At 43.0% G+C, this 17,736-nt stretch overlaps 1 protein-coding gene across 6 annotated transcripts in view; it reads left to right on the plus strand.

The window, feature by feature from the left end:
* The window catches only part of ASH1L (ASH1 like histone lysine methyltransferase), a 204,849-nt gene that overhangs the window by 161,484 nt on the left and 25,629 nt on the right, over positions 1 to 17,736 (plus strand). For all 6 annotated transcript variants that reach the window (XM_053604681.1, XM_053604679.1, XM_053604684.1 and 3 more), the window contains 8 exons: positions 4,531 to 4,604; positions 6,542 to 6,587; positions 6,704 to 6,812; positions 10,219 to 10,425; positions 10,550 to 10,696; positions 13,021 to 13,129; positions 14,440 to 14,604; positions 14,779 to 14,873. In XM_053604681.1, coding sequence (XP_053460656.1) covers positions 4,531 to 4,604; positions 6,542 to 6,587; positions 6,704 to 6,812; positions 10,219 to 10,425; positions 10,550 to 10,696; positions 13,021 to 13,129; positions 14,440 to 14,604; positions 14,779 to 14,873 — 952 coding nt within the window. The remainder of the gene's footprint in view (positions 1 to 4,530; positions 4,605 to 6,541; positions 6,588 to 6,703; positions 6,813 to 10,218; positions 10,426 to 10,549; positions 10,697 to 13,020; positions 13,130 to 14,439; positions 14,605 to 14,778; positions 14,874 to 17,736) is intronic.

Below are 17,736 nucleotides of genomic sequence, written 5' to 3' on the forward strand. Positions count from 1 at the left end.
TTGGGGTTTCTAAAAGCATGGAGGAAGGTGCTGGTAGATGGTGGGTTTGAACTACGTGGTGACAGCATCTCTCTCCAGAATTCTTGGTCATTTGGGGAAGTTATTTACAGCTGAATCTGTCTGACGGTTTTACACAGTTGGGTGTTGCCCCTGAGGAAAAAAGAGAGCTTGCACATATGGTACTTCAGACTACTTCTCTTGTTTACAAAAAATATCTAACTGAAAAATGGTATCATAACAGCTCGGCACCTGTAGCTCAGTACCTAGGGCACTAGCCACATACACTGGGGCTGGCAGCCCCATATGCCGGAGGTAGCAGGTTCAAACCCAGCCCCGGCCAAAAACTGTTAGAAAAGAAAGAGGGCAGTGCCTATGGCTCAAGGAGTAGGGCGCCGGTTCCATATGCCAGAGGTGGTGGGTTCAAACCTAGCCCCAGCCAAAAACCAAAAAAAAAAGAAAAGAAAGAAAGGAAAATGGTATCATAATTTCAAGTACCTTCTAATGGCTATTGTTCACCCTTGGAGAGTTGATACTGAGGCCAGGCCTGGGTGCAGAAGAAAAACCATACATTCTTTTTTCAGCGTCTGGGGATCAAACATGTCCCAATGCTTCAAAATACAGCCCGGCAGGGTGTTCTCTTGGTGAGGAAATATGTTACCCATCTGTGGAAAAGAATAAATGATTACACAAAGCCAGGCATTGTGACGGGTGCCTGTAGTCCCAGCTACTTGGGAGGCTAAGGCAGGAGAATCGCTCAAGAGTTTGAGGTTGCTGTGAGCTGTGATGCCATTGCACTCTACTGAAGGCGACATAGTGACACTCTGTCTCAAAAAAAAATAGTTACAACTTGGTGGGGCATGGTGGCTCACACCTGTAATCCTAGCACTCTAGGAGACCAAGGCGGGTGGATTGCTTGAGCTCACGAGTTTGAGACCATCCTGAGCAAAAGTGAGGCCCCCGTCTCTACTTAAAAATAGAAAATCTAAGGCAAGAGTATTGTTTGGGCCCAAGAATTTGAGGTTGCTATGAGTTATGATGACAGAGTACCCTACCTACAGTGACAGCTTGAGGCTCTGTCTCAAAAAAAAAAAAAAAAAAATTTGAGTTACAACTAGACTGAAGTCTTAGAGAAACCTGTAATTCTTTTGAAGTTTTCCATTTATACCAATAGAACAGAAATACCCAGGGTCGTTTTCTTTGCACTTCTATTTTTTTTGAGACAGAGTCTCAAGCTGTTGCCCTGGGTAGAGTGCCATGGTGTCACAGCTCACAGCAACCTCAAACTCTTGGGCTTAAGCAATCCTCTGGTCTCAGCCTCCCAAGTAGCTGGGACTACAGGCACCTGCCACAACACCTGGCCTTTTTTTTTTTTTTTTTTTTTGCAGTTGTTGTTGTTTCTTTGCACTGGGCTGTTTTCAAACCCTCCAGCCTGGTTGTATGTGGCTGGATGGCCTGAGCCCTACCCTCTGAGCTACAGGCACTGCCTTTTTTTTTTTTTTTTTTTTAGTCTAGACCAACTTGGGGTATGGACCAACCTTTCTTTTCTTTACTTCCTTCCTTCTTTCCTTTCTTTCTTTTCTTTTCTTTCATTTTTGAGTCAGATTCTCACTGTGTTGCCCTGGGTAGAGTGCAATGGCATCACTGCTAACAGCAACCTCAAACTCTTGGGCTTAAGCGATTCTCTTGCCTCAGCCTCCCAATAGCTAAGACTACAGGCACCTGCTATTTTGTGGTTGTAGTGGTCATTGTAGCTTAGCAGGCCCAGGCTGGATTCGAACCCGCCAGCTCTGGTTTATATAGCTGGCACCTTAGCCACTTGAGCTATAGGCACCGAGCCTCCAGCAAGCATTCTTAAATTATGCTGTTGGCTTTTTTATTGTTGTTGTTGTTGTTTTTGCAGTTTTTGGCGGCCGGGTTTGAACCCACCACCTCCAGTATATGGGGCCTGTGCCCTACTCCTTTGAGCCACAGGTACTGCCCCCATGATCCTGTTGGCTTTTGTGGTTTTCAAGTATGTGATAGGGAAGGATATAATGACTTCTAATATAATTTTTGCAACTACTTTGACTCATATTACAGTTTCAACAATTTTACCCACCATTATTTTTACACTATTAGTGTAAAGGCAGCATAACGAAATAGACATGTTAACATTTTCTTTTTTTTTTTTTTTTTTGAGACAGAGCCTCAAGCTGTCGCCCTGGGTAGAGTGTCATGGCATCAGTTCACAGCAACCTCAAACTCCTGGGCTCAAGCAATTCCTCTGCCTCTGCCTCCGCCTCCCAAGTAGCTGGGACCACAGGCACCCACCACAACGCCCAGCTATTTTTTTGGTTGCAGCCGTCATTGCTGTTTGGCAGGCCTGGGGCTGGATTCAAACCTGCCATCTCAAGCGTACATGGCTGGTGCCTTAGCTGCTTGAGCCACAGGTGCCCAGCCAACATGCTAACAATTCAATAGTATTATCAAAATAATTTTCACCTCTAGATCCCCTTGAGTTAACAGAGCATATTTTTGAGAATTGCTAGTCTAAAGGCAAATAATAGGCCAAAGAGGCATACAACAAGGAAAATGGGGCTCGGTGCCCATAGCCTGGCCCGCCAAATAACAATGACAACTGCAACCAAAAAATAGCCAGGCGTTGTGGCAGACACCTGTAGTCCCAGCTACTCAGAAGGCTGAGGCAAGAGAATCGCTTAAGCCCAAAAGTTGGAGGTTGCTGTGAGCTGTGACTCCAGGGCACTCTACCAAGGGTGACATAGTGAGACTCTGTCTCAAAAAAAAAAAAAAAAAAAAAAGAAGGAAAATGGTAAGTCCTACAACAGGAACCTTAAAGGGCTGAGAAGACAGAAAGGTCATATAGTGTAAGGAAATTGGAGAGGTCTTTCTATGAAAAAGGGTTTGGGGCCAGGCACAGTGGTTCCCACTTGTAATCCTAGCACTCAAGGGGGCTGAGTGGGCAGGATCACTTGAGATGAAGAGTTCCAGACCAGCCTGACCTACTCTACTGAAAACAGGAAAATTAGCTGGGCATGCTAGTATACACCTATAGTCCCAGCTATTTGGAACCACAGGAGTTTCAGGCTGCAGCGATCTGTGATGAAGCCACTGTTCTCCAGCCTGGGTAACACAGTGAGATCCTATCCCCCTGCCCTATAGGAGGCTGAGGCAGGAGGATCACTTGAGCCCAGAAAGTGGAGGTTATAGTGAGCTATGATCACGCTACAATAGCCTTAGTGACAGAGGGAGACTGTGTCTCCAATAAAAAGGGGGAACGGGTGGCGCCTGTGGCTCAGTGAGCAGGGCGCCGGCCCCATATACCGAGGGTGGTGGGTTCAAACTCGGCCCCGGCCAAACTGCAACAAAAAAATAGCCGGGCGTTGTGGCGGGCGCCTGTAGTCCCAGCTACTTGGGAGGCTGAGGCAGGAGAATCGCCTAAGCCCAGGAGTTGGAGGTTGCTGTAAGCTGTGTGATGCTACGGCACTCTACCGAGGGCAATAAAGTGAAACTCTGTCTCTGCAAAAAAAAAAAAAGGGAGGAGGGAGGAGGATTTGAAATTTGCTTTTAAAAGTAGTATTTCAATAGGTGGGAAAAATTGTTAAATTTTTATGGAAATTCTACTTATTTAAATGCAGGAATTTCTCCCCCACCCTCCCTTTTATAGTTAGCCTTAGTATGTATAATAAGAGGAAAGCCAATGCCAGGTGCTCTATGGTTAATAATTTTATTTATTGGGGCGGCGCCTGTGGCTCAAAGGAGTAGGGCGCTGGCCCCATATGCCAGAGGTTGTGGGTTCAAGCCCACCGTGGCCAAAAACTGCAAAAAAAAAAAATAATAATAATAATTTTATTTATTTATTTATTTTGGAGACAGAGTCTCACTATGTCGCCTTTGGTAGAGTGCTGTGGCCTCACAACTCACAGCAATCTTAAACTCTTGGGCTTAAGCGATTCTCTTGCCTCAGCCTCCCAAGTAGCTGGGCCTACAGGCTCCTGCCACAATGCCGGACTATTTTTTGTTGCTGTTGTCATTGTTTAGCTGGCCTGGGCTGGGTTCGAACCCACCACCCTTGGTGTATATGGCTGGCGTCATAACCACTGTGCTATGGGCACTGAGCCTATGGTTAATAATTTTAATGATAAAAAAATTATATTTATTTAGAAATAGTTAATAATTATGCTATGTTTGTTTTCTGTAGATTATTATTAAAAATACATCTTTAGCATATGTCACATAGAATATGGTGAGAAAGAGTAGCTACAATTAAAAATTGGTGGCAGAGGGCGGCACCTGTAGCTCAAAGGGGTAGGGCACCAGCCCCATATGCTGGAGGTGGCGGGTTCAAACCCAGCCCCAGCCAAAAACTGCAAAAAAACAAAAAATTTTTGATGGTAGAAAAATTCTTATGATAAAAATGGAGTCTTTATATTTCTAGTCAGTACATATTTAGCTCTTGTGGCTGTTTATCCCCTTTGTATATATGAACATTGTCAGCATAAATGTTGAAGTTGATAATGTTTTTTGTTTCAGGAAAGTATCTAAGACAAAAGAGAATTGACTTCCAGCTCCCTTATGACATTCTTTGGCAGTGGAAACACAATCAGGTACAAAAAGCCTGTTTTATCAGGTTTCATTTTTAAGTGATCAAGGGGGAGGGATGAGAATGTGAGTTTCTCTCTTGTTTATAATGTTTTTATCTTAAGAAGAATTGAAAAGTGTCTCTATGACATTAGAGACCAAAAAAAAACAAATTTGTATCCATATTTAATGTGACCTCTTTGCCTTCATTCATGCTGCCTTTATTTTGTGCAGTGGGTTCCTCCTTCCCTGGGCAACCTTCTGCTGTTGCCCGGACTTTTATTTTGGTAGCAAAGATTCTGTTCTGTAAGAATCCTGTTTGATGTAGGTCCCCAGAGAATTTAGACGTACTGCCAACAGCACTAGGAAATTTCAGGCTTTATTTTTGTTGGCATCTCATCAGTTTGGAATTTTTCACATACAAAAAAAGTTCCTTTCTACCAAAGGAAACAGGGAAATGTTTAAACTCTTGTACTTTTAAAAGATCTTTAGAAAAATTAGCCAAAATGGTGGTACACGCCTATATGTAGTCTCAGCTACTCAGGAGACTGAGAAAAGAGGATTGCTTGAGCCCAAGTGTTTCAGGCTGCAGTGAGCTATGATGAAGCCACTGCACTCCAGCCTGGGTAAGACAGTGAGACCCCCATCCCCCTGCCCCATAGGACATAAATTAAAAGTCATTAAATATATTAGTAACTAAAAATAGGAAGATCTTGTTTTTCTCTCTTGATTTCCTTAATTGAAAAGTTTCCCCCAGTGATTTTTGTATTAGGTTGTAGACCTTAGTACCCATATTGAGAACAACCATTGGGAAATAGAAGTATTCATGTTGATGAGGCAAACAAGTTCCTGAGTTTTGCCAGAATGCCACCAGACATTAATTTTGGAAAGCCAAAAACAATTGACATTGTCCTCTGCATTCTTTTCTCCAATGATCTCTCGAAATCTGAGAAAATTAATATTTTAGATATCTGTATTAGAGTTTTTAACAATAAAGGAGACGTTGCTTTGAACATAAGATTGAAAAATGATGGTGGGATTGTTCCAACAGATTAATGAATAGTCTAAGTTGCTGTTTGTTTTGTGCTGTCCTCTATTGCAAAATGCTGGCTGACTAATCTAAAGCATTTTACTTTCCTAATGTCTTCTTGATTATAATGTGAGAGCTCCACTTTTCCTGCCTACCCTTTCCCCTTTATTCACTAAATTAATTTCCTTAATTAAAATGTGAAATGTGTTTTCCTTCAGGTCTCAGTTTGAAAAGGCAGGGTACTTTTCTTTTTATTTATTTATTTATTTTATTTTTTTTTTTTGAGACAGACTCTCACTATGTCATTGTTTGTAGAGTGCGGTGGTGTCATAGCTCACAGCAACCTCAAACTCTCAGGCTTAAGTGATTCTTTTTCCTCAGCCTCCCTACTAGCTGGGACTACAGGCGCCCACCTCAATACCTGGCTATTTTTTTTTAGCTGACCCAGGCTAGGTTCCAACCTGCCAGCCTGGGGTGTATGTGCTTGGCACCCTACCCACTGAGCCACAGGCACTGCCAAGGGTACTTTTCTTTTTAATTTTATATACCTGCCCAAACCTCTAAATAAGCTCTGTGCATATCTTCCTTTCTTTTGATAGAGGCAAATTAAATCTTAATTTTTCCAAATGAATAGCTTTGTTCTCCAATGTGATTTTCATGTAAGCCTAACAACATGCTGAAGAAACATACAGTTTAATTCCTATAAACTATTTAATTCTTCTTCTGTTGAATCTTATTCCTTCTGACTTTTTATTTCATAGTAACAAGTGATCACATCAAGAGTTTCTTTCAAACGTACTCAACCCAAAAAGTCTTGTAACTATTTCATTTGAGCAGAGCACATGGATGATTTCCTGTATTTTTAGTGATTGATACTGCTTTCTGGCATTTGCAGTTAGATGCCATATTAAGATTTTTCTTTTTTTCTTCTAGCTATACAAAAAGCCAGATGTCCCACTATATAAAAAAATTCGTTCAAGTGAGTAACTTGAGAACTATTTTTTTCTGCTTGCATATTATCAAAGTTCTTCTAAGCCTGGCACTTGAAAAATTATCATGTTACATTCACAAACTATTCTTTGCTGTCTTCTCAAGATGTCTACGTTGATGTCAAACCCCTTTCTGGTTACGAGGCTACCACCTGTAATTGTAAGAAGCCAGATGATGACAGCAGGAAGGGCTGTGTGGATGACTGCCTCAATAGGTACTGTACTAAACTGATTCCTCAACCATAGGCTTTGGAGGGAAAAATTAAATAGGCTCTTTTATTTTTCCCTCAAGAAGATGCACGAAAATATATAAAACTTAATGGATGGGCCGAATCGAGTAACAGAAAAAGAATGAGATTTAGAGTCTTCTATACTTAGATTTGAAGCCTGTTAGCTAGTTAGGAGACTTGAGGAAAGTTATTTAGTCCCGCCAGTAAAAATAATACCTTACCTTCGTGGAAGGTTTGAGACCATGTTCATAGGAATGTTTATAAAGTTTTAGGGGGGTGGATTTTTTTTTTTTTTTTTTTTTTTAGTCTTTTGAGACAAAATGTCACTCTGTCCCCCTGGTAGAGTGCCATTTGTCATAGCTCACAGCAACTTCAAATTCTTGGGCTCAAGAATCCTTTTGCATCAGCCTTCCAGTAGCTGGGACTACAGGCATCAGCCACAATGCCCAGCTCAGTTTTTTTCTATTTTTAATAAGATGGGGTCTTGTTCTTGCTCAGTCTGGGGTTTTTCATTTTTCTTAAGGTGAGGTCTTGCTGTGTTACTCTGGCTGGTTTCAAACTCCTTAGCTCAAGCAGTCCTACCTCAGCCTCCTGAATAACTAAGATTATAGGCACCTACCACCATGCTTCACTCAAAAGTATTAAACATAGTCCTAGGTACCTTCTTAGCTCTCAATATACAACATAGTGTAGTCAGACATGGCAATCAATGTGAAGAGAAACAGTTTGATACATTTTAGAGGAAAACCATGTTAATGGTTTGATTAATCAGCATACAGGGGATATACATATGAGGGCTGAGTTAGCAATGCTAATGAGATGGTATTGCTATTGTCAGAGGTAGAAAGTGGGGGATCTAACTGAGTTAGAAATGAGAATTACAATTTTTATTTAGTTTAAAATGACATTGAGGCCATGCATGGTGGCTCACACTTGTAATCCTAGTATTTTGGGAGGATTAAGTAGGAGGATCACTTAAGAGACCAGCCTGAGGGTGGCGCCTGTGGCTCAGTGAGTAGGGCGCCAGCCACACATACTGAGAGTGGTGGGTTTGAACCTGGCCCCCATCTAAATTGCAACAAAAAAATAACTGGGTAGTGTGGCCTGTGCCTGTAATCCCAGCTACTTAGGAGGCTAAGGCAAGAGAATTGCTTAAGCCCAAGAGCTGGAGGTTGCTGTGAGCTATGACACAACAGCACTCTACTGAGGGCGACAAAATAAGACTCTAAAAAAAAAGAAAAGAGAGACCAGCCTGAATAAGAATGAAACCCTATCTCAACTAAAAAAAATAGAAAAAACTAGCCTGGCACTGTGGCAGTGCCTGTATTCCCTACTACTCAGGAGGCTGAGGCAGGAGGATCACTTGGGGCAAAGAGTTTGAGGTTGCTGTGAATTAGGCTAAGGCCATGGCACCCTGCCCTGGGCAATAGAGTGAGATACAATCTTAAAAAAAAAAAAAATTAGACTTTTTAACATCTTGCCTCAGAATTCATTATTCCTTTCCACATGAACACCAGACCTAAAACTTTGAACTAAGTTTCTCTGATTTTGAATAGGTATTACCTATAGGTATACAGAGTACATTTTGGAAGTTAGTTGAGATTTTACAAACAGGTCTTAAAATAATGTTAAAAGTGATAAATGTTTAATTATAAGAAAAGAGATATTTTATTGAAGCAGTTATCGTCATATTAAATTTTACGTAACAATAAATAGTTAATTTCTTTCTTTTATTTTTCCCAGGATTTTTACATATGTATACTCTTTGTACCGAGAAAGGAGTTTGGGGGTGAGAGGAGGGGATGATGTAATATGTGAAGATTGTGGCCTTAAAATCGTCCTTCCTTAATTTTTTATTTTTATTTATTTATTTTTGAGACAGAGTCTCTCTCTTTGGTGCCAGATAGAGTGCCGTGCTATCATCATAGCTTAAAGCAACCTCAAACTCTTGAGCTTAGGTGATCCTCCTGCCCGAGCCTCCCAAATAGGTAGAGCAAAAAGGTGTGTGTTATGCCTGACTGGTTTTTCTATTTTTAGCAGAGATGGGGGTCTTGTTGTTGCTCAGGCTGTGCTCAAACTCCTGAGCTCAAGGGATCCTTCCACCTCTGCCTTTCCCAGGAGTGCTGGGATTACAGGCATGAACCACCATGCTCGGCCAATTCATTTATTCTTGGCACACATAAATATGATAATTTTGCCCAGGATGCTGAATGGACAGTTTACATTCATTTACAAAAAGCATTAAGTGGCTCTGTGCCTATGACTCAAGCGGCTAAGGTGCCAGCCACATACACCTGAGCTGGCGGGTTCAAATCCAGCCCGGTCCCGCCAAACAACAATGACAGCTGCAACCAAAGAATAGCTGGGCATTGTGGCGGGTGCCTGTAGTCCCAGCTACTTGGGAAGCAGGCAGGAGAATTGCTTGAGCCCAGGAGTGGGAGGTTGGTGTGAGCTGTGATACTACAGCACTCTACCCAGGGCGACAGCTTGAGGCTCTGTCTCAAAAAAAAAAAAAAAAAAGCATTAAGTCAGCAGTTCTGAACCTGCGGGTCATGACCCACAAGGGTCATGACTTTAACTTTATTAAAGGGTCACAGCATTAGGAAGGTTGAGAACCACTACATTAAGTGTTTTTAACCTGGTTTGGAAATTCTGAGTATTATTAATTTTTTATATATATCATTTTAATCTTAGTGATTTGGCTTACTTTTATTAAAATAATTAATTTTTTTAAGAAATTATTTTATTGGGGTGGGGCCTTGGTGTGTGCCACACCTTCTGGGGGCAAGACATGATTGCAAGAGGGACTTACCTAACAAATGCAATCAGTATAACCTGGCTTATTGTACCCTCAATGAATCCCCAACAATTAAAAAAAAAAAAAAGGAAATTTATTTATTTATTTATTTATTTTTGAGACAGAGTCTCAAGCTGTTGCCCTGGGTAGAGTACCGTGGCATCACAGCTCACAGCAACCTCCAACTCTCGGGCTTACATGATTCTCTTGCCTCAGCCTACCAAGTAGCTGGGACTATAGGCACCCGCCACAACGCAGGCTATTTTTTTTTTTTTTTTTTTTTTTGCTGTTTTTGGCCAGGGCTGGGTTTGAACCTACCACCTCCAGCATATGGGGCCAGCACCCTACCCCTTTGAGCCACAGGTGCTGCCCCGGGCTATTTTTTTGTTGTAGTTGTCATTGTTGTTTAGCTGGACCAGGTCAGGTTCGAATCTGCCACCCTTGGTGCATGTGGCTAATGCCATAACCACTGTGCTATGGGTGCTGAGCCAAAATAGTTAATTTCTTATATTCTTTTTTTAATTCTTATAAAAACTGAGTGCATTAAGGTATGTGTTATGCAAATTGATGGGCAATTATTCCTTTTCTTTCTAGAATGATCTTTGCTGAGTGTTCCCCTAACACTTGCCCCTGTGGCGAACAATGCTGTAACCAGAGGATACAGAGACATGAGTGGGTCCAATGTCTGGAACGATTTCGAGCTGAGGAAAAAGGGTGGGGAATCAGAACCAAAGAACCCCTAAAAGCTGGACAGTTCATCATTGAATATCTAGGGGAAGTTGTCAGTGAACAGGAGTTCAGGTACCGTGGTAAATTGTGATACTGTAGTGAAACGCAGAGGTACCAGATTACAGTGGAGAATGAGAGATTTGAAATTTACTCTTCATCTTAATCATTAATTGGCTGTCATTTGTCTTTTCTTCAGGAACAGGATGATTGAGCAGTATCACAACCACAGTGATCACTACTGTCTGAACCTGGATAGCGGTATGGTGATTGACAGTTACCGCATGGGAAATGAGGCCCGATTCATCAATCACAGCTGTGACCCAAATTGTGAAATGCAGAAATGGTAAGGAAACAGGAGAAGGTGAAGCCAAGAATTCAGCAGAAGAGAAGGCGTTGAGGGCAGCAAGAGATTGATCTTTCCACAGTGTAAGTCAGCTTACACAGAGCAGCTCAGGCAGATCCTGCGGGCAGAGTAAGCTCTTGCTATTTCTTTGTTTCATCCTCGCTACTCACTCCTAGAAAAATACAAAATTGATAATGAAGTACCTAATATTTATTGAGTGCTTATTGTGTGCTAGGCATTGTGTTATATGGATTATCAGTTCATCCAGCCAACCTATATAGATTGCATAATTATCACTTGCCCAGCAGATTTCTCACAAACAGAAATAAAAATAAGTGAATTATGAGGCCTCTGCTGTCAGATAAATTAGAATATAATTGAGAAGGAAAGAATTATACCTAAAACAATTTTTTTTTTTTTGAGAGTCTCACTTTGTCACCCTTAGTAGATTGCCCTGGCATCATAACTCACAGCAACTTCAAACTTCTGGGTTCAAGCAATCCTCTTGCCTCAGCCTCCCAAGTACCTGGGACTACAGGCGCCTGCCACCACACTGGGCTATTTTTAGAGACAGGGTCTTGCTCTAGCTCACACTGGTCTTGAACTCCTGAGCTCAAGTAATCCACCCACCTCAGGCTCCCAGAGTGCTAGAATTACAGGCGTGAGCCACCATGCCCAGCCTAAAACATAATTTTTAAAAGATAATATAAAGGCTAGGCATGGTAGCTCATACCTGTAATCTTAGCACTCTGGGAGCTCGAAGTGGGTGGATTACTTGAGTTCAGGGGTTCAAGACCAGCCTGAACAAGAGTGAGACCGTGTCTCTACTAAAAATAGAAAAACTGCCTTGTCAGAAAAAAAGAATGTCAAAACTAAAAATTGTAGAGAAGGTTACATATAATGGAGTAGTATCCACGCTAACCCTCAGTATGTTCCAAATGGTGGGGAGGCAGAAAGGAAAAGAAACTATGAAGTCAAACAGCATGTTTTTTTCTTGTTTTGTTTTCTTTTTTTGAGACTGAGTCTCAGTATGTCGCCCTCGGTAGAGTGTGGTGGCATCATAGCTCAGAGCAACCTCAAACTCTTGGGCTTAAGCGATTCTCTTGCCTCAGCCTCCCAAGTAGCTGGGACTACAGACACCTGCTAAAATGCCCAGCTATTTTTAGCAGGCCCAGGCCAGGTTTGCACCTGCCAGCCTTGGTGTATGTGGCCAACGCCTCAGCCACTGAGCTACGGGCACAAAGCCCATACAGCATGGGTTTTAATCCCCTAGGTTTGCATGCCACCTAATTGTTGTATGACGTGAACAAACTCTAAACTACAAGTATATAATATATAACATGGAGATGGAGACTTTGCACAGTGGCCAACACCTGTAATCCCAACAGTTTGGGAGGCCAAGGCAGCAGTTTTGCTTGAGACTTAAGATTTTAAGACCAGCCTATGCAACGTAGCAAGACTCCGTCTCTACAAAAAAAAAAAAAATCAGCCAGATTATATATACCTGTAGTCCTAGATACTCAGGAGGCTGAGACAGGAAGACTGCTTGGCCCAAGATTTTGAAGTTGTAATGGGCTATGATGAGGCCACTGCACTGCATCCTGTGTGACAGGGCCTGTCTTAAAAAAAAAAGAAAAGAAGACTCAGTGCCCAAAGCACCAGCCACGTACGCTGAGGCTGGCAGGTTCGAACCCAGCCCGGACTTGCTAAACAACAACAACTATAACAAAAAAATAGCTGGGCGTTGTGGTGGGCACCTATAGTCCCAGCTACTTGGGAGGCTGAGGCAAGTCGATCGCTTAAGCCCAAGAGTTTGAGGTTGCTGTGAGTAGTGATGCCACAGAATTCTACTGAGGGTGACATACTGAGACTCTGTCTCAAAAAAAGAAAAGAAAAGAAACCCAATCTTGGGCGGCACCTGTGGCTCAAGGAGTAGAGCACCGGTCCCATATGCTGGAGGTGGCAGGTTCAAACCTAGCCCCAGCCAAAAATCAAAAAAAAAAAAGAAACCCAACCTTGGCTGGGTGCCTGTGGCTCAAGCAGCTAAGGCGTCAGCCACATACACCTGAGCTGGTGGGTTCAAATCCAGTCCAGGCCTGCCAAACAATGACGGCTGCAACCAAGAAATAGCTGGGCCTTGAGGCAGGCGCCTGTAGTCCCAGCTACTTGGAAGGCAGAGGCAGGAGACTCGCTTGAGCCCAGGAGTTGGAGGTTGCTGTGAGCTGTGATGCAACAGCACTCTACCCGGGGCGACAGCTTGAGGCTCTGTCTCAAAAAAAAAAAAAAAAAACAACCTTTAACTCTGTTCATTTCTCTCGTCATAGGTCTGTTAATGGAGTATACCGGATTGGGCTATATGCTCTTAAGGATATGCCAGCTGGGACCGAACTCACTTATGATTACAACTTTCATTCCTTCAATGTTGAAAAACAGGTAAGAGGGTGGTGCCCGTAGCTCTGTGGGTAGGGCGCCAGCCACATACAACCAAGGCTGGCATCTTTGAACCTGGCCTGGGCCGGCTAAAACAACACTGACAACTGCAACAACAACAACAAAAAAAGCCAGGTATTGTGGCAGGCACCTGTAGTCCCAGCTATTTGGGAGGCTGGCAAGAGAGTCACTTAAGCCCAAGAGTTGGAGGTTGCTGTGAGCTGTGACTCCACAGCACTCTACCCAGGACAATAGCTTGAGGCTATGTCTCAAAAAAAAGTTACAGAATATGGATCTTCAATAAACACGATTGATTCAGAGCCACTAAAAAGTACATGGACGACCAGGTGCAGTGGGGCACAACTGTAGTCCAAGCTGTTCTGGAGCCTTTGGTGTTCAAGAACATAGTGAAACACTGTATTAAAATTTTTTTTGAGACAGAGTCTCAATCTGTCACCCTTGGCAGCTGTCACAGCTCATAGCAACCTCAAACTCTTGGGCTCAAACAGTTCTCTCATCTCTGCCTCCCAAGTATCTGGGACTACACGCACCCACCACAACGCCCAGCTATTTTTAGAGAGGAAGTCTCACTCTGGCTCACACTGGTATCAAACTGGTGAACTCTGGGCGGCGCCTGTAGCTCAGTCGGTGGGGCGCCGGCCCCATATACCGAGGGTGGTGGGTTCAAACCCGGCCCCGGCCAAACTGCAACCAAAAAATAGCCGGGCGTTGTGGTGGGCGCCTGTAGTCCCAGCGACTCGGGAGGCTGAGGCGGGAGAATCGCTTAAGCCCAGGAGTTGGAGGTTGCTGTGAGCCGTGTGACGCCACGGCACTCTATCGAGGGCCATAAAGTGAGACTCTGTCTCTACAAAAAAAAACAAAAACAAACAAAAAAAAAAAACAAACTGGTGAACTCTGGCAATCTACCCACCTTTGGCCTCCCAGAGTGCTAGGATTATAGGTGTGAGCCACCGCACCCAACTCAAGAGAAAATAGTTTTGTTTTCTAATAGTTTTTCTCTGTTTACTGCAACTGTCTGGAATATATAGGTCTCGGTTATTGTTTCAGAATGCTAAAGAAAGAGATTGCCCTATCATTTTTCATTGTCAGTCAGTTTTTAACTTTTCTGAGGAAGAAGTTTTCCAAAGGTTTACTCTTCCTTTTCTACTCCAGTGAAAAACCATTTCTATTTATTCATTATATTCTCAATTTGTTATTTTTATCAATTCATACTTAACATTGTGTGACAAATATATAATTTTTAAACTTGTAAATGAGGCTGTAGGCTTAAAGAATTTTCCTTCCTTTCCAAGCAACTTTGTAAGTGTGGCTTTGAGAAATGCCGAGGGATCATTGGAGGCAAGAGTCAACGCATGAATGGACTCTCCAGCAGCAAGAACAGCCAGCCTGTGGCCACACACAAAAAGTCTGGACGGTCAAAAGAGAAGAGAAAGTCTAAGCACAAGTTGAAGAAAAGGGTGAATAATGACCTAATGCCTTTTCCCCAAAGCTGCATGTGAAATACTTAGAGGCAATTTATAGAATAAGGGAGTTATCAAAGGCTGACATCTTTAGAGTGGTTTTAATGTTCTTGGAGATGATTTCTGATTGAAATGTTTTTTTTTCTTTAACCTGATTCATCTGCTTTTCAGAGAGGCCATCTCTCTGAGGAGCCCAGTGAAAATATCAACCCCCCAACAAGAATGACACCCCAGTTGCAGATGAAGCCAATGTCCAATCGAGAGAGGTAAAAGGGAGTTCTATTCAAATTACATGGTTTTCTTATCAGTTTAAAAAATGATGAAACTGGTTCGGCACCTGTGGCTCAAGTGGCTAAGGTGCCAGCCACATATACCTGAGCTGGTGGGTTCGAATCCAGCCCTGGCCTGCCAAACAACAATGACGGCTGCAACCAAAAAATAGCTGGGCATTGTGGCAGGTGCCTGTAATCCCAGCTACTTGGGAGGCGGAGGCAGGAGAATTGCTTGAGCCCAGGAGCTAGAGGTTGCTGTGAGCTGTGATGCCATGGCACTCTACCCAGGGTGACAGCTTGAAGCTCTATCTCAAAAAAAAAAAAAAAAAGATGAAACTTCTGGTTGGGTGCGGTGGCTCACACCTGTAAATCCTACCACTCTGAGAGGCTGAGGAGGGCAGATTGCTTGAGCACAGGAGTTCGAGACCAGCCTGAGCAAGAGAGAGACCCCATCTCTACTAAAAATAGAAAAATTAGCCAAGCATTGTGGTAGGTACTTGTAGTGCCAACTACTGGGGAGGCTAAGGCAAGAGAATCGCTTGAGTCCAAGAGTTTGATGTTGCTATAAGGTATGACACCACAACACTCTACGCAGGGTAACAAAGTGAAATGCTGTCTCAAAATAAAAAATAAATAAATAAATTTTTTAAAATTGAACAATAAATCAAAAATGATTCAAGTTCTGTCTACTCGATATGTTTTCTTTTGTAGTAAGAGATCTTAAGCAAAGTGTTTGAGGATATTTCTAAACTTGCAAGAGGGAAAATACGTCTTCCCTAATTACTCCCTTTTCTTTGAGACAGAGTCACTTTTTTACTCTGGGGAGAGTGCCGTGGCGTTCATCCTAGTTCACAGCATGGAGCTACAAAAAAATTTAAAAATTAGCAGAAGGCAGGAAGGTCTCTTGGGCTCAGGAGTTTGAGACCAGCCTAAGCAAGAACAAGACCCTATCTCCACTAAAAGGAGAAAAACTAGCTCAGCATTATAGCTGGCACCTGTAATCTCATCTATTCGGGAGTCTGAGGCAAGAGGATCACTTGAGCCCAGGAGTTTGAGGTTGCTGTGAGCTAGTGTGAGACCATAGCACTCTATGCTGGGGTAACAGAGTAAAACTCTGTTTCCAAAAGAAAATTATTATATATTTATATACCCTAATTTTGTTGTTTGCAGGTTTTGTTTTATTTTTTTCCTGAGACAGAGTCTCACTGTATTGCCCAGGCTTGAGTGCAGTTGTAATATCGCACTACAACATCAAACTCTTGGGATCGAGCAGTCCTCCTACGTCAGCCTCCCAAGTGGCTGGGACTATAGGGCCATGCCATAACACCTGCCTAATATTTTCCTTATTTTTTAGAGATGGAATATTGTTATGATGCATCAGGCTCCCAAAGTGCTGGGGGTTACAGGACCGAGCTACTACATGTGGCCATCTTTTGGTTTTGGTTTTTGGGGATTTTGTTGATTTTGTGTGTGTGTGTGTGTGTGTGTGTGTGTGTGTGTGTGTGTGTGTGTTGATTTTTTTTATTTTTTGAAACCTATATTTCAGTATACTTGGTGTCCTTTTAATCCTATGTATTAAGCATAATTATTCAGCCAGGCACAGTGGCTCACACCTGTAATCCTAGCACTCTGGGCAGGTAAAGTGGGTGGATTACTAGAGCTCAGGAATTGGAGACCAGCCAGAACAAGAGCAACACTCCCATCTCTAAAAATAGCTGGGTGGGGCGGCGCCTATGGCTCAGTCCGTAGGGCGCCGGCCCCATATACCAAGGGTGGCGGGTTCAAACCCCGCCCCAGCCAAACTGCAACCAAAAAATAGCCAGGCGTTGTGGCAGGCGCCTGTAGTCCCAGCTACTCGGGAGGCTGAGGCAAGAGAATCGCGTAAGCCCAGGAGTTGGAGGTTGCTGTGAGCTGTGTGAGGTCACGGCACTTTACCGAGGGCCATAAAGTGAGACTCTGTCTCTACAAAAGGAAAAAGAAAAAAAAATAGCTGGGTGATGTGGTGGGCACCTGTAGTCTTTGCTACTTGGGAGACTGAGGCAAGAAGATCACTTGAGGGCAGCACCTCTGGCTCAGTGAGTAGGGCACTGGCCCCAAATACTGAGGGTGTCAGGTTCAAATCTGGCCCCAGCCAAACTGCAACAACAAAAAAACGTAGCCAGACATTGTGGCGGGCACCTCTAGTCCCAGCTTCTCAGTAGGCTGAGGCAAGAGAATCACCTAAGCCAAGGAGTTGGAGGTTGCTGTGAGCTGTGACAACACAGCACTGTACCGAGGGTGACAAAGTGAGACTCTATCTCTAAAAAAAAAATTTTTTAAGAAAATCACTTGCAAGAGTTTGAGGTTGCTGTAAGCTATGACAGCACAGCACTCTACTGAGGGATGCAAAGTGAGACTCTCTCAATAAAAAAATAAATAATTATTCAGAAAAGTTCATTTTCCAGGGGTGCATCTTACAAGGGTATATGTGAAACTTGGTAAATGGTCTGTAAAGCTAGTGAATGATGCCCCATGATCATATCAATGTACACAGCTATGATTTAAAAAAAAAAAGAAAGAAAGAAAAGTTCATTTTAATACCTGGGGAATCCATGGCACAGAAAAGATTAACAATACCTGCTTTGCCTTGGCACCCGTAGCACAGTGGTTATGGTGCCAGCCACATACACCGAGGCTGGCGGGTTTGAACCCAGCCCAGGCCAGCTAAACAACAATGACAGATGCAACCAAAAAATAGCTGGGCATTGTGGCAGGTGCCTGTAGTCCCAGCTACTTGGGAAGTTGAAGCAAGAGAATCACTTAAGCCCAAAAGTTTGAGGTTGCTGTGAGCTGTGATGCCACGGCACTCTGCCAATTG

This window comes from Nycticebus coucang, chromosome 10 (assembly GCF_027406575.1).
Source record: "Nycticebus coucang isolate mNycCou1 chromosome 10, mNycCou1.pri, whole genome shotgun sequence".
Classification (NCBI taxonomy): Eukaryota; Metazoa; Chordata; class Mammalia; order Primates; family Lorisidae; genus Nycticebus; species Nycticebus coucang.